The following is a 27847-nucleotide window of genomic DNA, read 5'->3' as shown; positions in this document are numbered from 1 at the left end:
GTTCAAGTGGTGGTTTGTCCCACACAAGGTGTAGCAGGTAAGAAGTAAAAGGGGAAAAAAAGGCCCTACAATAACAAAAACATACTTTACAATGAAGACAACATGTGAGAAAAGCATGTGATTCTGAACATGGCAGTTGCATGTAATTCATTTACAATGCAAAGTGGTAGAAGTGCATATTATTTTATGGAGGGATTATCTTCAAGCATTAACGATCATAAGGCTTGAGTGATTAAAAATAAAGAGTATCATGAATTAAATTACATAAATGACACAATCAGTCACATGTACGCCTATAAAATGACCTGCCCCACCTAAACAAGGTGGTAGTTATCACCAAAGGCAGGCATAAAGCCAAGGCAAGTTTCCCCTTGTAATCTGATTAACTGAAGTCCCAAATCTATTTAAGAGTAGATCTTTGGATGAGGTTAAATTAAAACTATGTGTTGCTTCACTTTCTCTATACCAGAAATTATCATAATAATATATAAAAAATACACAGATAATATTTGATTTGATAATATTTTTGTAGTTCTTGATTTAGAGCACAGAGTAGAGCACTTTGCTTCTGCAAAGTGAGTGAATGAAGCTTAATGATTATGTGTAAATTCCTGAAATAGCAAAATTGCTGCAGGATTATAGTAAAATCTAACAATTCCTTCTGTTGGAGACTCCCTCTGGAACCTCTTTAATCATCCATGCTGTTCTTGAATTAGGTAGTGTTTGTTATCGACTCCGGGGCACTTCCCCTTCATATGTGGAAACTTTACAAAAACTGAAGATAAACTAATAGTAACTAATAGTTTAAATCTAAATGGGGGCCTTTTTTTGTTATTTCATATATTTTATGGCTGGATCGGTAGGATGAGGTCAGTCGACGTCTGCCGCGGTGCTATACGTTTCTATTTCAAGACTAACTCCGCCCATTCAGACTAGCTTCGGCGTACGCGATAAAAAATACGAGTGTACCCTGCAGATCCAGTGCATCACAGAACTTCGTAATACACCAATCAGAATGTAGTATTGGACAGAGGCAGAGCTAATTGACAGCAGAGGCAGCCAATTAACCGACAGTTTGCCTGGACATGATAACCAATCACCGCACAGATCCCAAAAATAACACCTCCTCTTGTTCAGCACCCAAAGTCGAAGGATAGCTCTGGCCTTTCAATGGAAGAAAGTGCTAGATTTGTCAGTGTTGTATAATATAACCAATTCTCAGTGTCCATATTTGTTTTGGAACGATCGGAATTGTCTTCATTTATTGTGAGAGACAGAACTGGCGTCAAACATGCGTAAAAATCAACGCTGTCCAAGCAGGGAACCGCCGAGAAAGGAATTATCGCCGCTCATCTGAGGCCAATCTCGATTATTTTTGTCAAATAAGGAAACATAACATAGCTAGCTAGCTAACGTTAGCTCCGTAGATAGCTAGGTTAACGACATATCTTCACACAAAAGCAGAATCTAGCAGATAATCAAGATTGGATCTACATTCGCACATCAGCAGGAAAACGTAAGTTGCATGCCAGTATGTGCGCTAACGTCATTAGCTAGAGTTTGACAACCCTGAGAACTGCGTTGGCTCCAACGACAGCGAACTGTTAAGTTAACATTAGCATGCCAGCTAACGCTAGCTCATATCAACACACTAGGCAAAGTAGGCCTTTGCGTAGAGGGACCAGTGTTTAGTGGAAGGCACTTTCAGCAAGTGGTCAGTGGATTGGTATTTAACACAGAAATAGATTTCCAGAATCAGTCGGTTGGTTGAAGCAGGAGAAACTGTTGTGCAATGATGTTAGCGTACAAATAGGCCATTGCTAAAATAAAAGCTGACCCATCATCTGAAGTTTCAAAGTAACTTGACTGGCGGTAGCGTTAGCAAGCCAATTCCGAATGAAGGAAATTTAAAGTACTGGTAACAGTCTAAAAACATTTCGCCGTCCAGTGTTTAGTCTGCTCCCAAGCGAGCTAATCTATCATGGTAACCTTACAGCTACACTAGCTATAACTAGCTAATGACAGCTTAGCGGACTTTGTCATATGGGTGTCAATGGTTAGCTATGTGACGTTAGCTTGGCAGCCTAATGGATATTTGTAATTTAACGAAATAACATGTTCAAAACATACTGCCAGAAGTACCATTGATTTCAGTGGATAGCATTAGCTGTGTACCGATATTAATGTCTACAGTTAATCGTCAATATGTGTCAAGCAAAAATGCATGGAGTGCCAGCAGGGACTGTATGTTCTGATGTGTTTGCATCGATCTTGCAGGGCAATTAAAACTTCAAGGTCCCCTTTTTAATGTGTAGTACGTTTGTTGAAATCAGCTAGAGCATGAAATTTAATCTAAAAGGATAACATTTAATGATATTCATAGGCTGTTCTGGTGTTTATTATGTTTCACTGCGACACTAGCACTGGTCCTCCCAAGTCTTCACTGATTTTCTATTTATTAATAATTACCCAAAATATTTCATAAAAACAGATACCTTTAAAAATAAGATGATAATTAGCATGACTAGATATGTTTTTAGTCAAAGTCAGTAGATGCTGTAGTGCTATAAATGTGCCAAAACTACCAAAATTAGCTGTGATTTCACAATATTGTAACTTCATATGTATGGCGTAATCGATAGTTTTAGTGTAAATCTTTGTTTTGCCTGTTAAATGGTCATACTGGAACTGAGTTTGTGCTTCATTCCTCAGTTGTTTGATGGTACAACAGTCAGATGCTACACATGTTTATGTATTTTCTTTATTGTGCAAAATTTCTGGCTGTATGAGGGCACTCGAGGTTCATTGACACAGGTCAGTTGTGTAAAATGTACAGTGGCTATTTCTGACCATAAATATGGGCTTGGGTGTTAACATCTAACTTTGCTGTACGTATGCAGCAGTTCAGGCATACATGACCACAATCTAGAGACTTGTGATAAATGAAACAGACACTGAATTTGAATTTTGATGAGCTAATTGTTGTTGATGAACACCATTATTCTCTTGTCTAGATTGCTACCATTTACTTCTTGACTTTGCTGACTGTTTTGTTCTGTGATACAAAATATTTCTGATGTATCAGTTGAATCTCCAGTTTCAACTCAGATCAAACCTAAAAATTGTCTTGATTATTTTACTTTTCACATATTGTGATAGAAATATTGGAACACATTTGTGCCTCCAGGCTGCTAATAGTTCTTTTCTGACTTTTTAATTGATGACCAGGTACCCTACCAGTAATACAAAAAGTACTCTTAGTGTACTTCTTATTTCATGACAAAAGTAAATGTTTGCTAAGATTTTTATGTCAAAAGTGAGGCTCTTGACTTTTCATGTAAAGAGTGCCAAGTGTGTGATCAGAGCATTTCCACTATCTCTTTTTTTATTACCCTTAAAGTGTGGGAATCGTGTATGATCTCAGATGACAAGCTGCTCTAAATTGCCTTGCTATATTACAGGGATTTGTCATCAAAGCTGAGGCCTACGGTAAATTTCATCATCAATTTTGTATCGTGCAGTGCTGAAATTTAGCCGCCCTGCTCACCTTCTCCAGTGTATCGGATTGCGATAAGGTGCACAGGTGACCAGTATATGACATCACCTGGTGTTGGGCTTGTGCCCTGCCAGTCAGATATGGGAGGAGTTCAATAGCTGATAATCTTATCTGAGTCAGCAGTCACTCCGTAAAGACTGAGGAGCAGATGAAACAGTGTAAGGATGAGACAGTCAACAAGACAACAAGATTTTTTTTTTCAATTTTTTGAGATAAACAGATCTTATCGGCTATAGTTGTGCACTGATGGAACAGCTGGCGTCACAGAGTACTATTGAAAACTTAAGGCCCCTATAGAGCCTACATTGATTTTTTTATGATAGGGAACGACTGATTAAAATCTCACTGTTACAAGCCTGACTGTTCTCATATGAGTGAGACTGCAGCGTTCTTATTAGCTTATGTAGATTATTCGCCTAGAACAGGAAGTACATAATCAGCATGTAGGTGAGCACTTAGCAATGCACTCTGTATATTTTGCGTTCTTTGCATTGATGAAATATTCTTAGAATGTAAACCGTTGCGCAGTGCTAAAAAGCGATTTGTTGTTAATGTCAGTGCATTGATATTAAGTGCTCTGTGCCTCATCCTGGTATTTATAGACATTTGGAAAAAATATCTGTTTGTATAAACACATTAAAAATTGAGACACAGTAAATGATTCATTGTAGAGCAGCAGCTGTAGTCGATTGATGGATCTTAACAATCGATTAACTTGTAAAGTAAGGCTGGTTGTTATAGCTGAAGAATGTATCGTGATCAAGTGCTTAGTTTCAGTCGATATTGATAATTTTTACCATTTTTATTACTTGTTTTAAATAAGGACCAGTAGAAAAAAAGATTGATTTTGAATTGAACCACATGGGTAGTAAGTTTAAACTCAGCACAACAATTAAATACACACAAATTAAAAATAAATAAGGATAAAGAGGGGTTAAGGTTTAGGACCGGGTGTCACTAGACGACGACTTCACACCGGGCTTTGTGCACAGTATAGTTTGATCTTCAGCAAGTCCTACACAAGGTGATGTTTTCTGACCATTTTTTGACCACTACCCATATTTAAAGAGCAACTAACGCTCCCCACCAGCTGCAGCCACCATTAAGTTTGGTCTCTTAATGTTCTTGGCAAGGGGTGCTGTTGATGTGAATACCTAAAACATTTAAATCAAACTATCAGGCATTCTATCCAGCAACCTCCTTTTTGCTGTTGTCCACTGGCCTGTGTTAAAGTAGCCAAAACTTGCAGATTCCTGATAGTAAACTGAATATCTTTTGGTTTTACGGTGGTGGTCAGGCAAACAGACATTGTTTAACTGAGGATATATTACATAAAGCATTAATAATATAGAGAAATATTTGTTATTTGAAAACAGCAGATATAGTTTGTCGAATCTATTGAAGACAAATTTCCCCCCGTGTCTTACTGCAACTTCTTGTGTCTGGCAGTGCCTTGTGAATACTTGTTCCTCTTTTTAAATTAAAAAAAAATAATAAAAATTTACACATTGTAGCGGTTAACAGGCGTGGCTGGAAGTCTTGATAGTATCTTAGTAACTAGACAATCATTGCTTTCATTTGTAATTTTTAATTTGTCACTCATGAAGGAAGGTGACTTTGGTTTCAAGAAGACTTCAGAAAACCGCTGTGAGGACTGTAGTTGAGCTGCGTTTGTTCTCGAACGGAGTGTCCAGACCTAAACGGCACACATCTTAGTCACAGACTGTGTTTGATTGCCTCGAGAGCTGAAACAGTCGTTTAATCAATTAGAACGGTTTGAGTAATTGCTAGAGTTGTTTAGCCAAGTGATAATGGCAACTATTCACTCATGTTTGCAGATTTTTGTGTGTGTTTCAAATTGATTATCTTTAAGTTTGGAAGATTCGGTGCGACAAAACAAGACCTTTGAAGACATTAGTTTTGACTCTAACATCTTGTGATCGGCTATCTATTATTCAGCAGATTTAACAGTAGTAAAAAATAAGCATTAGTTCCAGCCTCAGGTGCCTTTTAATTCATGTGGTTCCACCTCAGACTTTAGGACTGTGTGACTTTGTGGCATGTTATCCTTCACATTGTGCGCTTTTATGCTTTCATTCCTAAAGATTGCAGACATTTACCAATGTCACCGCGAAGCTAGTTTTGTTAACACCCATTTTCTTTAAATACAGCTGTCAAGTGGCAAATGTTATATATGAGCTTTGTATAGCAGAGTTTTCTGTTATTGTTCAGGAGTTGTAACATCAACCTTGGAAGCAGTCAGCTGCAGATATGTGCACAAAGCACACATGCATGTTGGATCAGTGCTCCTTTGTTCTGCGTGTAGCGAAAGAAATGTAAAAATGGAGGCAAGGCAAGGTCAGGATTGGAGCATAGTAGAGGTTAGAAGTGCTTTCAGCTGGAGCCTTTGTCAAGAGTGTTAGATAAGATTTTTTTTTTAAAAAGGCAGATTTAAGTATGTTTCGGTGTGTGAATGGATATAATAGGAAGGTGTGGTCATTGCTGTTACACAGGAGACCAATTGCACAACATGAGCTGTGTCCCAATTCAGGGTTGCCTGCTTCAAAGTCCGTATTTCGAGACTGAATACGTCACAACGGTTCGACAAGGCTGTCCCATTCCACAGGCTCCTCCAAATGCGGCTGTGAAATGTGACCCGGTGTATCCTCTGCAGTCCCCACTCACTGTCCCACAATCCTCTTTGGGCTGGTTAGTTTAATGGTGATTTCACATGTTTCTGTTCACCATGTAAATATGGAGGAATATCTCATGATCATGTCATATTTAGCAGGTTTTCTACAGCTAGACGTGTGGACTGAAGCTGCAGCCCAGCGTAGATACTACAAGACAGTTGTAATTTCCGACCATTATTCTTTTTTTTTTTGCTTGGACATGAACAGAATTCTTTAAAAGTTTTAATGAGTGAGTACAGTGTTTACTAATGTTAGTCTTGTCGGGAAACATCACACCTCTTGTTGTAAATGTCATTGTCATGGAACGTGAATATTGTGAACTTTGATGCAGCTTTTTAAAACAGTATTTAGTTGTTTTCAGGGCATTTTGAGGGAATATTATTTTTTATAAAGGTTTTCATTCAAGACAGAAGTTCACCTGAGATTTGGAAATTGGAATACTCCAATCATGAGACAAGCGCACAGACAGACAGAGCACCTGTATACTTTAGGTGAACAATAGGCTTTTTTCATGACTGGTATCAATTATTTGTAATCAAGGAGACTGATAACCAATATTTGGAGGTGCTATATATGAATACTTGCAGTATAAATAAAAAACCTTGTCGTCAAAACATGGAGCAAGACAAACTCCATCACAAAACTTTGGTAAAATGCTTGTTTTTATGTGTTCATTGACTATTACTCTTGACATTTAACCAATTTGATGGTCGGTGACAGGACGTTATGTGGCGTCATCAGAGCCAAACTGAATTTATTTTATTGGGCCTCATTGAAAAACTTAATTGTCAGAAAAATGCTTAATATATGATCATATGAATGTCAAAATTAAATTAAATTCCATTTCTTGGCATCACCATTCTATTTAAAACTATTTTTTATTCAAAATTGATTGAATAAAACAGAAAGAAGGCTTTTTGTTGCTCTATACCAATGACTATAAAGATCTATTCTGTTAAATTCTACTTCAGGTTCTTACTCCAGTTCACTGTGCCAAACGACTTAATTGTAATGTGAAAAATAACTGGCAGTTAATCTCTTCCTGATTAACTCCACTTGCTCCTGAACAGAAAAAAAGTAGTGAAATATGTGTGAAAATATGCAGTTTTTTTAAATTTAAAAAGTCTAATTGCTTACAGTCTCCTGCCTGTACAAGAAGGGAGGTAAAAGTTGAATTCAGTCCCCAATCTCACCCGCCAAATATCTTGTTCAGCTGCGAGTTAAAAGAGGTAAACAAATCAGAAGAAGAAAGTGCTGTGCTCTACGGTTCCATTAATAACGTTTTGTCTCCAGTAATGGAGGACTCCCCGTCTGTTCAAGTGTTGTTACCAGTGAAATTCATTATCCACAGCTCTGTACCAGCGCTGGACTTTTAAAATACAACAAACTGTGTGCAGTGTGTTTGGCTAGTTGTGTTTTTACCAAGCTAATGATTACATTAGATGATGCTTTCTTTCATGATGATCTTGGATTTAGTGTGTTCTCGCTGTATGCCGACCTGGTACCGGGCTCTTACAGCAGAGTTGTGCCGTTTTTGTTCCATCAATGAGCACATTTTTTAGGCAGTTCGGATGTTTGGGTTCTTTGTGATGACGCGGTACCCTCAGGAAGGTCTCTGACAGGTCCTAGATTTATTAATTCATGGCAGTGACCCTAGACATCCAGAGCCAGGAAGAACATGGGAGTCCTGCAACAGATAGTATGGACCTAACAGAGTTCTAATATCATAGTCAGTCTGGTGTCACACAAAGCAAACAGAAGCAACCTTATTAGCCTAAAACGTAGCATGGGGGCTGTTTTGAAGGCAAAAGAATGCAAAACCTGTTTCTTTTAGGATTTTTTCTTTTCATGGCACTTTATGTGAAGTTACCTGATAAATTAAAGCTGTGGCATTTTGGAGAGCAACCTCAGAAATCAATGTTTGGGATCGGCGAATCGATGTGAATCGCTTTTGTTTTCCTTCCACTTCTATGAAATTTTCTTTTTGCTGGGGTTCTGAGGTCATATGATACCAATCTGTATGTCCTGTGTGCTCGTTTTGTGCAAAAGACCATAGTCCGTGGACTTTCTGTCTGTTTTATCACCACACCATTAGTCAACACGATGGTGCCGTCTTGTCAGCTGTTCCCCATGAAGGAAGGGTTTGACTTTGTCCTTATCAGTCGCCAGTGATTGATGTATTTTGCCACTTGTGAGACCATTGTTTGTTGACACTACATGTAATACCTTTGCACAGAATGGCAGTCGGTATTGAGAGTACGTTGTTTATCTAAAGCTAGCTTGTTAAATCACACTAAGCGACAAAGCAAACGAAGGTGTTCAGATAACGGAAAGTCTAATTGCCAAAGAAAGACCAAGGTGGGGCTGTGTTCAGTTAACTTCACAGAAACTTTCGAGGCAGTCGAGTAAATATTTTGAAGCCAGAGTTAGCGTGTTAGCCGTTTAGCAGAGTGTGACTGACAGTGTTGATGGGGTGACTTCAGTTGGCCAGCAACCTAGCCAATTAGTTAAATTCTTACTAGCTCTCAGTGTAATCTCCCAAGGACCTGGAAATAAAGATTAAACAACTAGTAACCTATTATTTTTAATGTTAACGTGTTGAAAACCAGGCAAGTTGGAATGGATGCAGGGCTGTAACGGTAGCTGAGTGCTGATGTGAAACACAGGCCGTCACTGTTAACCTGCATGTGCTGACGTGTGATAAACTATTGTTTCTGGCTTTGTTTAACGTGTCCTCTTCTGTCATCTGGGTAATCTTATCCTCTTTAGTGCTCCCCATTAAGACTCTTCTGTTTATCCAGCCAGGAAAACAGTTATTCATGAAAGCAACACCGGGTCAATTTGCGTTGTCCGGCAAAATTTGATCTGTTGACGGCAACGCGAAGGTCTGGAAGTTCCTGGAGGAAGTCTTAGGATGCTTTAAATCTCATTATCGTCAAGTAAGGTCTTGAATAATCTTTGCGAAATTAAAAAATGAATAATTTCAAATAGACTGTAATCGAATCAAATCCAGAAACCAACACCCCAAAGCTGGTGTATCTGTAGTGGGTGAGTCCCAGTGAACTGTAGGATATGAATGTGTACATATGGACAGCGCTGAAAGCTGTGTGTTAACCTTGCTTCCAGGACGGCAGTGGCTGTTTTGCGTGAGTGTGCCTCCTCTCAGAGCAGCATTTGGGCTCTCTGCAGCATTATGTAATCCCCAACCTTCCACTTCCCTCTTCGTAGCCAGTGGTTTTTGGCAGACGTACGTTTTAGCATCAGGGGGTGTTGGTTTCGACCTGTGGTTAAAGCATGGGTGACAGCAGTTTTGAGGAGGTTAAGAGGTTGAGAGTTCCTAGTTTCAGTCTTGATGTCTCAATGGGGATATTTTCTGGGCTTTTTATTTTCTTGTGTGCGTTTTTCTTTTTCTTTTTTTGCTGCCAGCAGTCTGTTGTACCATTGCCGGCCAGAGAAATCTCATAGTATCTGCGTGTGTTCGTGCAGCCTGCATGTCTCCTTTCAGGGTCTGGCTGCTGCAACTGCTTTAATGGATGGATGATGCAACTCCCCCCTTCCTCTCGCTACCAAGCGGCCGTGTGTGTGTGTGTGTGTGTGTGTGTGTGTGTGTGTGTGTGTGTGTGTGTGTGTGTGTGTGTGTGTGTGTGTGTGTGTGTGTGTGTGTGTGTGTGTGTGTGTGTGTGTGTGTGTGTGTGTGTGTCTTTTAAAGCGAGTGAGAGAAAGACATGGAGAGGGGGATGTCGCTGAATGAAGCTTAGCCTGGATGTTTGCACTGCAGGGTGGGTGGTTGCTAGGCAATGGCAGTGTGTTTGTTTTATTTTTAGAGAGAATCACTGCTGGTGAACATAGCACATTTGCCTTTCTCTCGTACACATATGTGAACACTCTTTCCCATCACACATGAACACATAGCCTGGAGCCGAGCGGTTAAAAAAATGAAAGCTCGAGGGGGGAAAATCTTGTAATCGTGAAGAAGGAAAGCAGCAGAAATATGAATGGCGTGGCCCACAGCCTCACCCTAGTCATGAAATCTAAACCGGCCTGGCATATTTATAGAGCATCTTTTTCTCGCACATAGACTATGACACTGCACACATGCGCAGAGCCGACACAAACACACACATACACGCTCCTCCTAAACCAGCTGTAGTCACTCCTCGCATGTACCAGCCTTTTTTGGGCACATGCCTGTCATGCCGTGTGTGCGCTCACGTGGGAAGTAATGCCCTGCGAGAAATCGATATGTTGTCCGGGCACTTTTGATTTTTATCGCCTTTCATTGATTTCAAGATCCCATGAGTGCTACAACAGCAGCCAAGCAGCGCGTACTGGAAGTAGCTCCGTACTGTAGTATAGTTGCTGACATTTAGGTCAGAATTGATTGGAATTATGTGGAGATATAGCGCAAGGTCAGAAATGCCAGCGAGATGCCCAAAGGTGGTTGAACATTTGTAGTCTGTGGCCAGTGTAGTGACCTGGAGGCTGCTGAAAACTGACCAAAAAATGTGTAGAATTTTAGCATCACTTCATTTCTTATAATATAGTTTGATAGAATATGCTCATTTAGATTTTGTTTTCAGCTACAGCTCTGCTTTTCAGGTGGCTGATGGCGAAAATTTCCACGTTACATGTCTTGTTGACCCTCCTGTTGTCCTCATTTACGGTCACCAAAAAATTTTGTTTCCTTGTCTGAAAAAAATCCAAAAATTCAATTAAAAAATTCCCCAAATTTCTGAAAATTTGCAAAACCTTCAGGAAGAAAATTTCAATAATTCCTTAAAGGTTCCCTTTAAAAGTTTTATTTTTAAAAAATCCCCCAAATTTGGCAAGAAAACTCTTGTAAATATTTTCAAAAAATGATAAAAATACCAAATAATTTCTTGCCATTAACATTACAGTTGTCAAACAATACGACAAAACTTTATTCTATTCTAGCATGAATGCCGTATTTCTACAGTTTCCCTGAAATTGCAGCAGCAAACGCTAAAATCGTTGATAATTTCTTTCCAGAGCAGTAAAAACTTTCTTGACAATATATAATAAGCTGCTACGGAGCAGTTTGGTGTCTGATAAGCCTTCAGACCCGTGAATATGTTGCTCAAACGGGACTTCATGGTTTGTACCTGAATCAGCATGTCCCAACACATCCCATGTGAATTTTTAATACACCCAAGATGCTGCCTGGCTGCATCAGCATCAATAATTAAACCTTTAATTGTGATTAACCTGTGGTCAGAAATGGCTAAGAATGGATGAAGTTTACGAGAGGCAAAGAGCAAAAAGTGCTCAGTCAGATTTCATTCCCATTCAGTTCTTGGCAGGGCAGGATTTCAGACCCTGCTGATTCACTAATGTCACACAGTCTATTTCCTGTCTACAAGTTAACTTAATAGTATTACTTACCCTGTGTTAGGTTGAAAGAGGCTCTGTGTGCTCAAAGAAGCTTTGCAGCTGAAGTGTAATCCTCACCTCTGCCGTTTCTCCTCTGCTATCTTTGTCTCATTGGGATCGCTGGGTCTCACCATCCATTGACTAATTAAAAACACTTTCTATTCACAGTACGAAGCAGCGTACTGAATTACTGACATGAAAAAGGTGATTCACATGGAAGTTTACAACAGCAAACATGTTTATATTAAATGTGAAATGTGACGAAAGAAGTCAGTTTTGTTTCACTTGCATATTTGTGAAGTGAGGTAACAAATTAGTTATGATAGGCAACAAAAGTGTATAGTAAGATATGTGAGTGTAGCCGTTAAATGCTCGTCTCAGCTTGTGGAATCATGAAAACGTACAAAATCAAGTTAAATGCAGTACTACAATACAGCTTCCATGCTTCCTTCTTCATGTGAGGACAGAAAAATTGACCTTTTTTTTTTTTAAAGCAACAAAAAGAGTCTTATCCCACAACAAATATCTACTGATTGGGTGACAAATTAAAGGAAAACAAACATAATGTGTAAGGTGTTGGGCCAACAGAATAGCTTCAGTGCACCATGGCACCGATTCAGCGAGTCATATTTATATTTATTATATTAATATTTAATCATTTGGTGTTTGCTGTCAAACGTGTTGGTCCAAAATCTTTCACAGCTCTTTAATTGGCTTGAAATCTGGCGACCGCTGAGGCCATTCACATCATTTTCACAGTCATCAAACCATTCAGTGACCCCTCATGGCCCAGGGATGGCACTATTGTTATCCTGAAAGAGAGCACTCCCATCAGGATAGAAATGTTTCGTCACAGGACAACAGTGATCGCTCAGCACAACTTTGTATTGATTTGCGATGACCCTTACCTCTATAGGAACAATTAGACCTAAATCATGCTCGTAAAATGCCCCCCACATGATGACAAAGCCACCAGATCCCCCTCATTATAGGGGTCAAAGTTACGGTGTTTTCCTTTAATGTGTCTCCCATCTGTGTTTTCCTAGTACACCCTGACCAATAGGGGATTCTTGATGTTTGGAGGTTTAAGAATCTGATGATAGATGTACAGTTTTTTCCTATGTAAACACAGTTTGTGGCTGAGATATTGAGTCCTCTGTGGTGCACAGATTAATCAATGATGAAATTTAGAAGCAGTGTTTGACATTCAGTGCTTATATTTCTCATTATTTATAGGCCAATATATACACACACTGCACATGGCTGTTACATAAACCTGACTGATCTATCAGTCTAAATTTAACTCTGTGGAGTTAGACGACATGTTTGCTTTATGATAAAGGTGGCTGGCCTTTTGAGGGACACATCATTTTCTTTGTTCTTTCTTTGCTCTTGGTGTAACGTTTAATTTCTGTTTCTTTATTCTCTTCCTCCAGCTATAGGCAGCAATGGGTGCATTCCTGGACAAGCCGAAGACGGAGAAACATAGTGCCCACGGTGAGGGCAATGGGCTGCGCTATGGCCTGAGCTCCATGCAGGGCTGGCGGGTGGAAATGGAGGACGCCCACACAGCAGTGGTGGGCCTCCCCCATGGACTCACCGACTGGTCCTTCTTTGCTGTCTACGATGGCCATGCGGGCTCCAGGGTGGCCAACTACTGTTCCGGCCACCTGCTGGAGCACATCTTGTCGGGAGGGGCCGACTTCGCTTCAGGACCGGGCTCCGTGGAGGGCGTGAAGGACGGCATCCGCTCGGGCTTCCTGAACATTGACGAGTACATGCGCAGCTTCTCCGACCTGCGGCAGGGCCTGGACCGCAGCGGATCGACGGCCGTCTGCGTGTTGCTCAGCCCGACCCACCTCTACTTCATTAACTGCGGCGACTCGCGGGCCGTGCTGAGTCGAGACAGCAAGGTGGGCTTCTCCACCCAGGACCACAAGCCCTGCAACCCCCGCGAAAAGGAGCGCATCCAGAATGCTGGCGGCTCGGTCATGATCCAGAGGGTAAACGGCTCCCTGGCTGTGTCCCGAGCCCTGGGGGACTACGACTACAAATGTGTGGACGGTAAAGGTCCCACGGAGCAGCTAGTGAGCCCCGAGCCCGAGGTGTGTGTGTTGGAGCGGGCGGCCGAAGGAGACGAGTTTGTGGTGCTGGCGTGCGACGGAATCTGGGACGTCATGTCCAACGAGGAGCTGTGTGAGTTTGTTCGCTCTCGACTGCTGGTGTGCGATGACCTGGAGAAGGTCTGTAACTCAGTGGTGGACACCTGTCTGCATAAGGTAAGACTTTTTTCCATGTACGGTCCACACTGAAGGTGAAAGCGTGGACATAGATACCTTATTTTCAGCTTGTCTTTAACTTTACAGCTGTAGAACATTATTTATGTTTAACTTAGTTCCTGTTTGCAAATATAAAGAACATTTGAAATGCAAAATTTAACTTTAAAATCTAATAAGTGGAAATCTAGTGTTGTGTATGGGGAAGAACTTTGTTGCACGCAAGACTGGGTCAATATATAATTGAGGGACTTTTGAAGGGATATAGTTTGCATACATTTTTATTAAAAGTATTAACAACTAATGTTTTTTATGTTCATTATGATCATGTCTTTACAAATTCCATAAGTATTTATTATGGGAGCAATCACTTATTAATCAAAAATGACTGGATATCACTAAAATGTCAACTAAATAACTGTTCAAATTTAATAACAACCATCTTCTAATTAGCTAAACAATAATAAACTGAGTTTATTCAAAAATTGCTTTGATCGTGTTCTTTTTATTAAATTGAGACAATCATGACACATATTTCTTTTTTGGCAACATATCAAATTTTAACTGGAAAATAACAAATTGTAACTGTGTCCGAGAAATCATTTTTAACTAAGTTACCCATTACAAAAACACCTCTGAAGGAAGTGTGTTAATTCCAGATCACATGACCTGCTCCACATGATGTCATTTCCTCCTGAAGAAAAGACTGGAACGACTCCAAGACTTTCTGACTTATTTAATATAAAGTATTGTGTGAGTCAAGTGTGGATTTATGGCATGTCAACAGGTTTACTACAATATCGTTATAAATAACTTTCAATTTCAATTTTTCTCAATTGTATATGTAATATTTAGATAAATCTTTGTTTAAAAATACCATGTGGTGTTTGGTTAGAATAAAAGAAATGTTGATTTTAGGCCTGAAAACAGCAAAAATGTCAACTATGTTACAAAAAGTCCCACAATTATATATTGACCCAACTAGTGAGACACATAACTACAAAAAGGGATCATACTGGTTAAAATTGATCAATGTGTAAAGTCTGACTGATTTAGCATTCTGAATTAATCCTTCATGTTTTGTGTGTATTGAAAAAATATTTTAAAAAAACTTTAATCCTTCAAAATTATGCTAGTCAAATGCATTTCATGACAGATCTTGCCTCTGATTCTTAGAATTTTACAAACCAACGTTGCCCATTGCAAAAATTACTCGTCAGCTCCAGAAACTGTATACAGAAAGTTAACCAAATCTAAAAACACTAAATCACTTTATTCTGCTTGTCTCATTTAAAAATCCATCAAAAATAAACTGTCTGCTGTATCCAGATTCTGTTCTTTGTGCAACCGTGACTCCATTAGTGAGTACAGACACCTGCATCCAACATATTCAGGGTTTTTGGCCAAACTAGACTGAACTGCAGGCTGTGTTTACACGGAACAGAAAGTTTGGGAACAAATTAAAATGGAAGCAAAACTTGGAAATGTTGGACATGTTGACTGCATTTTTAAAACATATTTTGTAAAATAAGCAGTCAAAGAAATTCAACTTTAGTTGATGATCTGTGGAACCATAATCGTGTTAAACTGCACGGAAAACATTTCTGAGTCGAGGTGCAGGACTTTATAATGCCGTGAAAAATGAGCCAACAATGTTTTAATAAGAATCTGAAACTATGTATTTTCACCAAATATATCACATAGCATAATGGATAAATGTGTGACAAAAATAAACTCAGCCTAATTTTGTTATTTAGGTATATATAATAAATTATATATAAATGTATGTAATAAAACTTAACATCTCACAGTGAGATCAGATGATGATTAATGCATTAGTGCTTTGCATTCTGTTCCTGTCCGTTTTCCCTCTCAGCTGTCGATGCAGGATAAAGCACAGAACTGCTCTTTGCCTCAACAGAACTCATTCAGCAGTCCACATGTTAGACTTTTGTCTTCCATGTATCACTTATTTTGTGTCTGGGGTACTCCAAGAACCAGCGAGTGCACAGCAGCCTAGTTATTTTTACCTTACTGGATGGGTTATCTCAAGTAACAGCCGCACGCTGTCATAAATCTCCTCTGCTGCCGCTGCCTTTTGTGATGTATGTGACACTGTATACTTACAGAAATGTACTGTGACCACGTTGACTTTTACAAGGTAATGACAAGGTGACTGTCGATTTAGTTCAGACCAGGGCTCTATCTCGACTATAACTGTCTGTGCGTCCTTTAAATGCCAATTGTTATGCTGTCCAGCTAGTACTGAGTGGCTAATATCCATAATGCCAGTGAAATAAAATGGTTAGAGGCTTAAAATGAGATATTTTAGAGCTAAAACAGTTGATTAAAGAAACAACAACTGTTAGCTGCTTCTAGATCATCTGTAAGGAGTTCCTTGTTTTTGCCAGTTAAGTCAGTTTTTAATTAAAGAAGACATTTAAAGAAATCTTAAGACACTTGTGCTGCAATATTGCTGACATTCATCATTGAATTTTGAGGTTTAATGGATGGAACGATGGGTTCATTCATCCAGAAAGTGAAAAATCTGATTAATCAACAGTGAATGTAATAGTTGATGGTTCTGAAAGACTTAGAAAAAGCAGTACTTGTATGTGATTAGTTGAAATTATTTTCCACTCCCGTGCTTTAAAAGGTGAAAGTGTCAAAATAATTACAAAATAAGTAATAATTTATCACTCCCTGATCATTTTTCTGTGATGTGAAAAACCGAAAACCAGATGCAAGATGCTGAGCTTTGAGAACATGCTGATCTGTTAGCTTCACAACTCATTCTTCTTCTATAATTTTAGTGACAACACAAGAAAAAGATGCACTATACCTCAAATATGTTAAATTTACAGTAGATTTCAATCACCAAAACTCATTCTGTGCATTTTTTCGGTCTGTCAAACATGTTAAATGCATTTTCTGCCTCATAAGACATTTGCAAAGAAACTTTCTCAGTTCTGCATTGTTTACATCCATCTTTCCTTCCTCGTAGTCTTCTTCTCTCCTGTCTTTGCCGGCACATCGCTGCATATCTCAGCGTGTTACTGCCACCTGTAGGCCACTGGATTAATGTGAAGCCACTGACAGTTTGACAGACTGTATTGCAACACAAACCAAACAGAGAGACACCCAGTAAAAAGCTGCTCTTGGGTGCTACTTGAGAACTGCTAGTACTCCACAGGGTGGTGATGACTGTGTGTGTTTGAAGCTTGAGTATGTTTGATGTGCTTACTGTGCTTAAAGGTAGATTTGACCAACTGAAAACTGCCAGTTATCACTACCTATTTCAACCATCTGCTACCCTAAACACGAGAAAGCATCGGCTGTGAAAGCAGCTGAATTGTTGGACTGTAAACAGCATGCCAATGTCCTGTTTTAATCCTTTTCCAACAGTAACTTTACCCTCTGATGCCTTTGATCAAGTAGCAGAAAAACACTGGTTGCCTTGGTTTCATATTGACAGGGAAAGCCCTGAATTTGTTGTAAACAAGAAAAGGGAACACAGTCACTGCCTAAATGTCTGTGAGGGTCAGTGAACCAAAACACTCTTAATATCATGTGTCTTTTTTTTTTCTCTCGTCACAGTTGTGGGGGAAAAAAATATTTTTGTGTAGATTTAATTGACCTGTTTTCTGTCGCTGTCCTTGTTGTGCAGGGGAGCAGGGACAACATGAGCGTGGTGCTGGTGTGTTTACCCGGAGCTCCCAAGATCTCCGAGGAAGCCGTGAAGAAGGAAGAAGAGTTGGATAAATACCTGGAAACCCGTGTTGAAGGTCAGCATTCTGAAAATACACATGCAAATATAACACACTGATGGCATTTTTAGTGCTATTCACGAGGACAGTCTTGATAGTGTGACTGTTTTTTTATGGAACAGGATATATTACTTATTTTCTAGCAGCATCTTTCCCGTTTTGCGAGCACACCAAGTACTGATATGCCGTGATGGAAAATTAAGCTGTTTAGTCGTTGGTAAAATCTCTGCACTGTTCCATTTTAAAACGTGTATTTCCAAAAGGTTAACTGAAACAAGTGGCCACATACCGTGCTCCAATTCTGTGTCCATAACCAGGACAAAATAAACATTCTTTAGGTAGTACAAATATTTGAAATCAGTCTGCTACAGAGTGGTGCTGTTGAAAGACAAGCAGTGGTGTGTGTGATTTTTCCACTGCTGCAGGTGATTTTTCAGCCTCTGTACAGAAAGGTGGTGGTTACATCCAAAAAACTCGGTGTATAATATACTGTAATCATGCCTCACTATGCAGCATAACCTCTCACAGAGCTCTTGCCCTCTTCGTATTTTGTCTGCAGAGCTTCTGGGGAACGGTGGGGAGGCTGGAGTCCCTGACCTGGTGTCTGTCCTCAGGAGCATTGCCACAGAGAACATCCCCAACCTTCCACCTGGTGGAGGCCTGGCCAGCAAGTAAATATACATTAGCTGCATTTTATGCACACGCCGATCGATAAAATCAGACTTGACCATCCACGTAGATTATTTATTTATTATAACGTAATGCCAGGATGCTCCTTGCTATTGAATAGTGGTTATATTTTATGCAGTAAAATACAAACGGGATCCTTTAAGTCTCTGAAAACAGCAACAACATTATTTGTATAAAACATGTCTTAACAAAAACATAAGAGACGGAAATTATTCAGGAAGCATTTCAACAGGGCTGTAGCTAATTACGCTGTAACTATGTAGCAATTAATAAAAGTATTTCCATTATCAGATAATCTGACAGTTACTTTCTCCTTAATTCATTGCCAATAAGTGTTATAAAACAGCTGAAAATACCAGCTTAGAATGTTCTAGCTGTTTAAGTAATGCAGTAAAAAAGCTTGTGTTATTTGTCAGAAAATCCAAAATATTCAGTTCGATACCAGATCTGACTAAAGAGCAACTAATCTTCACATTTCAGATGTAGCAACAATAGAATTTTTGACAGTTAAGGTAATCAAAATAGTTGGAATTAACTTTCTGTCCGACAGCTAAATAATTTAGCTGAATAATCACAGCAGTTCTGCAGATAAATGAGCTAAAATACTAGAGAAGTCACTGTAATAATATTATCTGTATGTCTGAAATGGTGCAATATAATCTGAGCCAGTTTACAATGGCATGTTTTTAAACTAGCCCTACAATAAAACGCTCAGAACAGGGTGAAACACAGACGAGCGTCGGTCAAGTTGCAAAAATAGTCAATGTATTGTAGAGACCCTCAGTGATGAATGAGTGAGACTTAATCTGGTTCTCTGTTCCTTTATTGATCCTTCACACAGGCTACTGTGGGCCGTAGCCAACGCCAAAATAACTAAAAAAAAAAACCCGATGCTTTGTTTACATTTTTGGCAGTTTACATTTTCCGACTTATGGCGAAAAATGACTTAAGTTGATCCTTAGGAACACAGCTCCAACGTAAGTCGAGGACCTCTTGTGTAGGAAAATTCCCTTAGGCGTTTCTCTCAATTTTCAGATGATTTCTCAAGAAAGTATTTTGCAGATTCATTGATAAGGATAAAAATAAACTGCTGTATCCCTGCATGCTATGATGAGATGTGCGTAATCAAATATTTGCCAGACATGCAGTTTAAAGCTTCAAAATATGCAGCTAATTCTCCTCACATCACTTCTGAATGAAGAGATTCTCCAGGCGCTTTATGCATGAATAGTGAGTTCTCAAATATCGACCGAGTTGCTTTTTTACTTCCATTAAACTCTCAATCAATATACATTTACTCTGAATGGACGGAGGCTGTATTATGTTGGCAGCTGCTCGTCTTCCGTAAGCGTCCGAGCTCAGTGTGCCGTTTTGCGTGTTTGCAGGCGGAGTGTGATCGAGGCGGTGTACAACAAGCTGAACCCTCACAGAGAAGAGGAAGGGGTGAGTTGACCTCCGTCTGAAGCCTTCACCTCTTCTGCCTTTACCCTCCCCTCAGCGTGACCTGGTAAACACACACCAGCCCAGACGAGGACACTCTTGTGCGTGTGTGGTGAGAGAGCGAGAGAAAACGAAGGTGATTTTAAGTGTGAAAGAGGGCGGAGGAAAGTCTAAACAGAATAACCTTGGCGAGATCAGCGGAACTCAATTGACTGGATTCCGCGTTGAAAAGCACTGATGCTCTTTGCGGTCCGTTTACATTTGATATTTATCATTGAAACAGGATATACGGTAAGACCTCAGGCAACCTCAGCAAAAAGTGCACGTCCTTTAAATTGCCAGCTTGTGGCGCTTGATGCTTCACAGACCTGGTTTCATGTGAATTTGATGATGGGAAGCCTGATCAAATTCTCCTGATGGCATTTTCTTTAGACATAAGGCTGAATATATCGTTAATGTTGCTAAATATGTGCACAAAAGGAAGATTCAAAGCCATGAAGAGGGTTACAAGATGCTTTCCTGTGTCTTAAAAATATTTATTGACTGTCACCACGCAGCAAATGCTATCTTTATCTCACAGATGTCCCATTTTTATTTAGATTTAAACCAACAAAAGTCAAAAATAGAACAATCGTGCTTCATTGCATGTATTTAGGGCTCAAAATGTAAAAAGCAGTTATCTACGTGTATCAAAAATGGCAGACAAAAATGCTGAGACTCTAAATTTTACTGCATTGTGATGGATGTTTAGCTGAGTTACTACTAACTTATGATTGTTTTAACGCATGTTTCTTTATGTAAATTTAACCCTCCTGTTGTCCTCATTTACAGGCACCAAAAAATATTGTTTCCTTGTCTGAAAAAATCCAAAAATTCAGCAAAAAAATTCCCCAAATTTCTGAAAATTTGCAAAACCTTCAGGAAGAAAATTCCAATAATTCCATAAAAGTTTCCCTTAAAAGTTTGTCAAGAAAATTCTTATAAATATTTTCAAAAAATAAGTAAATTTTTTTCAAAAAATCCTAAAAATATCAAAAATGAATAAATATGTCAGTAAAACTTCTAATATTTTCTTTAAGAACATTCACAAAAAAATCAACCAAAATCCAGCGAATTTCGCTGAATTTTGGTTGATTTTTTTGTGAATGTTTTTAACATTCCTTTTTTCCAGCAAAAAATGTTCAAAGACTTCCCAAAAATGTTGAAAATGTGGAACATCAGAAGTTTCACTGTGAAAATATATATATTTTCCACATTTTTAAACTTTAAAATGGGTCAATTTTGACCAACATGAGAGTTAAAAAACAACAAAAATGGCATCTGTTTTGATCATATTTTGAATGAAACTTGCTCATTAATATTGTTTACCAAATTAAAGCACATTAATAAATACATTTACGTTAGCACAAGATAAATGTCATCATAAAACTGGGACATGTGTTTATTTAATTTCAAACGTTTACCACAGTGCACAGGGAAATCTTGTTCCCTTAAGCATTAAGTAACTACAGCTAAACATTTTATAACAGCTGCTCCAGGCATCTGGCAAAAAAAGCTACATAACCTCAACTTCAGTGTCATCTCTACATCCAGGAAATTCGTATGTAGTTGAAGGAGGAAATCTCACGTCCATTATCGTGCAGGAATTGCAGTGAAAGGTGTGTGTGCTTTGACAGGAGATCAGTTATAATAGCCTGCAGGGCTGAATGTGAAGGTGGGTGTGAATGTGTATGTACAAATGCACATGTGTTTCTCTTACATTAATGTCAGCCGAGTCTCGACTCTCAGGCTCTTTTCTCTGGGCTGTGTGGGTTCTGACCAACTCCCCTCCCTCTGTTTCACCGCACAGTGAATATCACAAAGGGCTGTTGGTCACAGGGTCAGAGGTAGCAGCGGATTTTTTGTTTCTTTTTTTTTTTTTGCATGGGCCCGTTCGACTGGTACAAGAATCTCTCTTGACGTTGTCACGCTGCTGTGTGGTAGATGTTTCTGTGCGACGATGTTCGATGTGTGTGTGTGTGTGTGTGTGTGTGTTTGACGATGGGGCGTGCCTGCAGAGTCTCACCCCTGGCGTGTCACCTCAGGCCTGTGCGGGGGGAGAGGAGGAGGAGGAGAGTGAGGAGGGAGGTGGCAGCACGGCGGCTCATCTGCTGGAGGCTCTGCGGCAGTTCCGGCTGCACTACCGGGGGCAGTACCGCTCGGTGCTGGAGGAGTCCCTGGCCGCCTACAACCTGCGGGGGGAGAGTCCTGCCGAGGGAGCAGGGGAGAGCAGGAGGACCGGCGGCGGCGGCGGCGGCGGCGGCGGCGGCGGCAGTGACGACGGCCAGGAGCAGCCCGCCTCCCCTCCCTCTCCCCCCTCGCCCCCGCCCTCACCCGCCACTGCAGAGCCGGAGGCCAGCCAAGATGCCCCCAAGTCCGAAACCTCCTCCGACTGAGCACCTGCCCGCACCCACCCACTCATCCACCCTTCCCCAGAGCTCTAGTCAGACGCGCTACGACCTCTCCTCCTCTTTTCCCTCATCACAGAGCTTGAACAGGCACATCGGCCATTTCCGGCTCTGTCATGCTCATTCGAATGTTTTTCAAAGGAATTCACCGCAAACAAAAAATGGCTCTTCTGTCTGTTCAAGTTCACACAAAAACACCTTGGGGACTCTCTTTCCTGTTTCTTTTCTTGCTCCTCCTGCCCACCTTGGCTTGGATTCCCAAACTTGCTAGTCACTTTTACTAAACTTGACCACACAGACTGATGTTTACGATAGAAAAGAAAAGAATCATAACAATTTATTAATACATGCAAAAGTGGACTGGTGAAGCCAAAGTGAACCTTGCATTCTCTGGCCTACATTTCCCACTATTTGCTTCTGGCTGACCCCTCCCTCCTCTCAGCTCCCAGCCTCTCCCCCACACCTGCTTATAGTGGATGGACTGACAAAGCAAAGGAGAGGAGACACTGAACTGCAGCTGTGCGACACACTGCACCGTCTCCAGGCCAACTCCGTCTACAGACTCTAAACATACTCTTGTGTATATGTATGTACGTATGTGTGTGTGCGTCTGCATGGGTTTGAGAGACGGAGCAAGAGACCGATCGATCGTCACTCCTGAAATTTGTGTTTCTGGTAAATTGTGGAATTAAGCCAATTATCAGCATGCTCAGTGATGTCAGGTTGTTCAAACCAGAATGGGTACTAAAAACTACATCTCCCATGCCACCACTTGTTAAAACGCTGCCTCACAGGCACCTGGAGAGGTTGAATTGTGCTCAGGTGGATGTAAATGTCTCAGTGAAATCTACACTAGCAACCCTTTAAGGCGGTAACGCTCATTGCAAAAAACAAAATTCTTGGATGGTTGAAAAATGGAGAAAAACAGTGGTGAACAAAGATCGTATTGTTTGCAAAGATGATTAATCGTATGTACAGTGGCTTTGTTTTTCTAGCTTGTCAGGTGTGATGTGGCCTGCATTTGTGCTAAAACTCTTCAAAGATCAACGAGATGTTAGCATGACAGCACTAGCGTTTTGAAATGCATTGATAACATGCTAGCGTTCATCTCAAAGCACAGAGGATAAGTATACTGAACAACAATACAAACGCAGCATGTAATGTCTTATTCAGTTCAATCCTTTTTTGGTTTGTTTATCACATCTTCACAGCAAATTGAACGTCACAACCAAAAACACACTCCACATTGGAAATGACAGTGAGCTAATCGAGACTAGAGTTGTAGGCCGAAAATCCAAAGTCTTGAACAAGTATGTCCGCCATTTACATTCTGTAGTGCCACACAAAGTTTATGCTGCTTATGAAATGTTGTGCAACTCTGCCTAAAAGGCTCTGTGAAGTTGGTGAACATTTTAGGGGACAGGACCACGCTGACAGACACGCTAAGCCGCTGCTGAAATAATTTCTTTGGCAGCAAATTGTGAAGTCATCTTTCTCTTATCTGTGGCATCGAGTCGTTTGAGTAAATCTGCATTTCAAGGAGACCTTTTGCTGCTCGGAGTGTCTGTCAACTGTTTACACTGTCTGATCATTGTCCTTAAAAGCCACACGTGCAAAGCTGTGGTTTAATTTAATGGTTAGGAATTTAAACAGCTCACATATTACAAAAACCCTTTTCTAACCACAACAATAGAAATTACATGTAATCGTTTGCATGCTGCGGTTCTATTTATGTTTTGTTCACATACACAGATGAAAGTCAAACTGTGTGGATATAAACAGAGGCACTGTGGATGCGTTTAAACATTCGCAACACTTTATCAAACATTCTTGAAATTGACATTCCTAGAAACATTCCTAAAGCTGTTGAACATGCTGGAATTCAGCATACATCATGCAGTGTTTTACATGTCGGCGTGCTAACCTTTAATATGCGACATTAATTATTTGAGCACGCTGGCATGTTTTAATACTCACATGTAGGACAGCTGCTGTTTCATCAGTTCTGCCATTGATCTGAAGGTGGCGCTCCATGCGGGATTGTGACCACGAGTGTTTCTTCCACGTATCAGTCCATCCAGTGTTGGCAAAAATGCGTCACTCTTGATTAAAATTTTGGACCAGCCAACCCATGTTTCATTACTAAAATCATCTGCATCAGTATAGAGCTGTTAAATCACACAATTCAAGTGTTGAATGTGTGACTTTACAGTACATCTGGAGCATTAAAGAATCTGTTCCAGCTGCTGGTATTAACCGCAGCTTTGTGTCGCAGCTTGATAAAAGCCGTTACAAAAGCGTACGTCTGTCCTCGCAGGTTATGTTCAAAACCGTTTCAAACACGTACCTCATTCTGAAAGTGTGATTGAAACAAACTGTGTTCATTCTTCTAGACGGCAGGTAAAGGGAGGTTATCACGGCTCAGTATAAGCCCAGTGACTCTGGTAATGCATGCACTGTACTTCTTATCTTTTCAATATCTAAAGCACTTAAACTATCGGAGGGGAGGTAATGCTAAACACTGAGTGTATGTATGAGTGTTTGTGTATGCGTGAGTTCAATTTGTATGCGCTGACGTGGGACAAATCAGTCCTGCAAGTGACAAAATGAACAAATAAAAAAGGATTTGAGGTATAACGTTATGATTTGTGTTGAGTGTATCAGTGTCTCTTTCTGTGAACTGACTTTAGAGCTCTGTTTCCTTTGTTCTGGTCCTGTATCAGTCACCGTGCAAAAGAATACACACGGGGTTGTTAGAAAAAAGCTGAAAAAGTCTGGTTTTCCAATTCAAACATTGGTTTTACTTCAGGAGAGATCATTGCAATCTAAATGCAGTATGGTGGCATTTGATACAAGGCCATTCCCCAACACTTTAGTGGGATTTTTCAGTGTCCTTACTCCGTTTAATGTGTTGTATATGTCTGTGTAGGCTGTGAAGTTTGTGGGAACAGCTAAAGCAGAAAGCAAACCCTCACCTTCCTCGCTCTCCTCTGTCAGCTTTTAGCTCCGGCCTAGACTCGTAATTGTACCACCGCTGCTTGAAGTACGTCTTAATCTGTCGTCTCCTTTAAGACAATAGCAGCTCTCGGGTACGAAACCTCAAAATAAACGCCCGCCGCTGCGTTGCATGAGCTGGCGGCGAGGAGCGAGAGAGGGAGGCTGCGTAGACTTATAGGGACTCCATTCTCTCCATTCCTCCCCTGTTTTTCAGTCTGACAGTTGGCCTCGTGATTCTCCGCAAGGTGAGTCATCAGAGGTTCTGGTTGTGTTAACTCACAGGCTTGGCAGGGGAATATCACTTTCTTCCATTATCCATTCAGTTTGAGTAGATTTTTAAAAAAAAAAAAGAAAAAAGAGGAGTGAGGTTCAAGGCATCAGGAGTATGAGTATCTACCGTGCGCAGCGCTACAAACCTAACATGCTTTCCTCTCCATCTTTTTTCCTCTTAACTCACCCAGAATGCCGGCGAGCTCGATGACCCCTGGTAGCCGTGGCAACAACCCCCGTCTCCTCCTGGTGATCTGTGCATCCACCCTGGAGGAGGAGTGTCTCTCCATTGCGCCATGTCTTTCTCCACTAAAAAAAGAGGACATGTGGTGTGTGCTGGAGCGCGTGAGTGTGCGTATGTTGGTTGTGCATGTGTGAGTGTGAGTGTGTGTGTGTGTACAGCAGTGGGACAAAGACGACGACGACGACAACTACACACACACGCATACTGCTTTAAACCTGGAGGAAAAACAGAATCACTTCTCAGAAATGTCAAGATTTTATGAACTGAAGCATTGTGATGGTAGAGATGATTTTTACCATTGAGGTGTTTTTTTTTTTTCTCTCTTTTCTTTTCTTGAATGTTGACATTGAACACCTGACTTCACAATGACATGAGGACCTATCATGTGTGTGTGTGTGTTTGTGCGTGCGAGAGAGAGAGTTTGTGTGTGAGAGTGTTTCAAGGAGGGCCAAGAGGAGACAGATGGTGGATAAAGACTTTGTATGTAATTCTTCTTCTCCTGGACATTTTTTTCCCGTGCTCCTGGGTCTGATAAATTGCCTAACACCCTTGCTTCTTCCCTCTTAAAAGACACACACACACACTCTCTCTAACACACACAGACACACCGAATCATAAACACCCACCCCCCCACTTCCACCTGTGCACGTATGTGATGTGCCACCTTCGCAGGGCACTGCATGAGGACTTTGGTTCTACGTGTACAGCTACGTGGTTTTCTAATCGACCCGGATGGACAGCCGTTGGTTGAGACTGACTGAACCTGAAGGACCTCTGGACGCTGATAGGCTCCTGCCGCGTGAGAAGTGGAAATGATTTTTGGATTTTATTTTTTTGTCGATACTATTAGGATGTTGATGACGATGATAATCATGATGGGGGGGGGTAAAAAAAATGGGAGGCTGTCACTGAAGAGCCGAGTGCAAGTTGGACTCATGGCTTCGGGGGTGATGGGTCGGGTGGGCGGTTGTTGTATCACTGGTTGGACTTCCTGTTTGAGGAGGGTGTTAGGGCAGGAGGGAGGGGTCCGATGGGCTTCCTCTACCTGCCTCCTCACCGTCACGGTTGGAGGTAACGGCAGACTGTCCTGACAGAGGATTTTTTTTTTTTTTTTAATGTTGTCCATGAGGTTACTAGCTGCTCGCTGTGTAGAGTGAGTGAACTCCCTGTTTTAACCCTGTTCCTGGTTCTCAGACTGCATTGGTAATGTTTGTATTGCTGTTGTTTGATTGCACTCACATTTGATTACAGAAAGCGTCTATATATGAAATAAAATACCCGCCAAGGACCCGGTGGTGGCTGTGTATTTTAATAAGAGAAGTCGCGTCGTTTCTTGGTGTTTCGTGTGGCTTTGTGTAGGCCGTGGCGTCCGTTTCACTTTCAGAACGGATGGAAAAACAAACGGGACGTTTCAGAAACTTGTAGCCTACATAATTTCAACCGTCAAAGCTTGTTTTTGTCTTCACAGTGCTCCTGTGACAGTTAAATGTCTTTTCAGGACACATTGTGTTGCGGCGACAGCGAGCGTCCATAGTCCATGAGTGAACACGATGCTCAAGTCTTTAAGCAAGATGCTGAGGTTCTTCCAGCTTCAGGAGTCCACCCTGACCTCTGACCTCTACAGAGGAGACAATGTGGCCAGACTTCTTCTTTTGGTAGGTGGGTAGGAAGTTACTTAAGTAGTCCTCAGGGTGGAAATGTGGCTGCATCATTACTTAATGCAGAGCAGATATGTGAAGCCTTGCATAACATTGGCTAAAGGAAGAAGAGTTCTACAACAGCTAAGATGTTAGAAAATACAAGCAAATGCAACTATCCATCTATGAAATAGCACGACGACAGGTATCTAGGACATGTACGCATTAGAGCCTGATCGACGCTGGATTTTTGCAGCCAATGTCGATTTTTAGAAAGTAAAAATATTGCACTGATGTATCTTCTGCTATAAGTGCTGCTGACGAGAGAGTTGGGCATTGAGCATTTTGTTCTGCTTCATGTTCTGTGGGAAAATGTTTTATTTTTATGTATATCAGACCCAGTTTACACCATTACCAATATATCTATGATAGGCTGCTA

General features: G+C 40.7%; 1 protein-coding gene across 2 annotated transcripts; it reads left to right on the top strand.

Moving 5' to 3' along the window:
- Positions 1 to 1117: 1117 nt before the first annotated feature.
- ppm1bb (protein phosphatase, Mg2+/Mn2+ dependent, 1Bb) lies at positions 1118 to 27059 on the top strand. Of its 2 annotated transcripts, none has more exons than XM_051939294.1 (6): positions 1118 to 1516; positions 13077 to 13919; positions 17584 to 17701; positions 18243 to 18354; positions 19759 to 19816; positions 21898 to 24902. In XM_051939294.1, the coding sequence occupies exons 2-6, from the start codon at positions 13089 to 13091 to the stop codon at positions 22246 to 22248; spliced, it is 1470 nt and encodes a 489-aa protein (XP_051795254.1). In that variant the 5' UTR covers positions 1118 to 1516; positions 13077 to 13088; the 3' UTR covers positions 22249 to 24902. The 2 variants fall into 2 exon arrangements, with proteins under 2 accessions (XP_051795254.1, XP_022045541.1); XM_022189849.2 differs by lacking the exon at positions 21898 to 24902 and adding an exon at positions 25719 to 27059 and having other exon boundaries at positions 1120 to 1516.
- Positions 27060 to 27847: the final 788 nt, after the last annotated feature.

Source organism: Acanthochromis polyacanthus, chromosome 19, assembly GCF_021347895.1.
Source record: "Acanthochromis polyacanthus isolate Apoly-LR-REF ecotype Palm Island chromosome 19, KAUST_Apoly_ChrSc, whole genome shotgun sequence".
NCBI classification, from domain to species: Eukaryota; Metazoa; Chordata; class Actinopteri; family Pomacentridae; genus Acanthochromis; species Acanthochromis polyacanthus.
Note: the sequence above shows the minus strand (reverse complement) of the source record. Positions and strands in the feature narration are given on the sequence as shown.

What these genes read in the sequence shown, in the direction of transcription:
- ppm1bb (XM_051939294.1), top strand. Translation starts at nt 13,089, where the DNA reads ATGGGTGCATTCCTGGACAAGCCGAAGACGGAGAAACATAGTGCCCAC. An exon ending in TGGACACCTGTCTGCATAAG is followed by an intron (nt 13,920 to 17,583) that starts GTAAGACTTTTT and finishes CTTGTTGTGCAG; the next exon opens with GGGAGCAGGGACAACATGAG. An exon ending in CTCACAGAGAAGAGGAAGGG is followed by an intron (nt 19,817 to 21,897) that starts GTGAGTTGACCT and finishes GTGTCACCTCAG; the next exon opens with GCCTGTGCGGGGGGAGAGGA.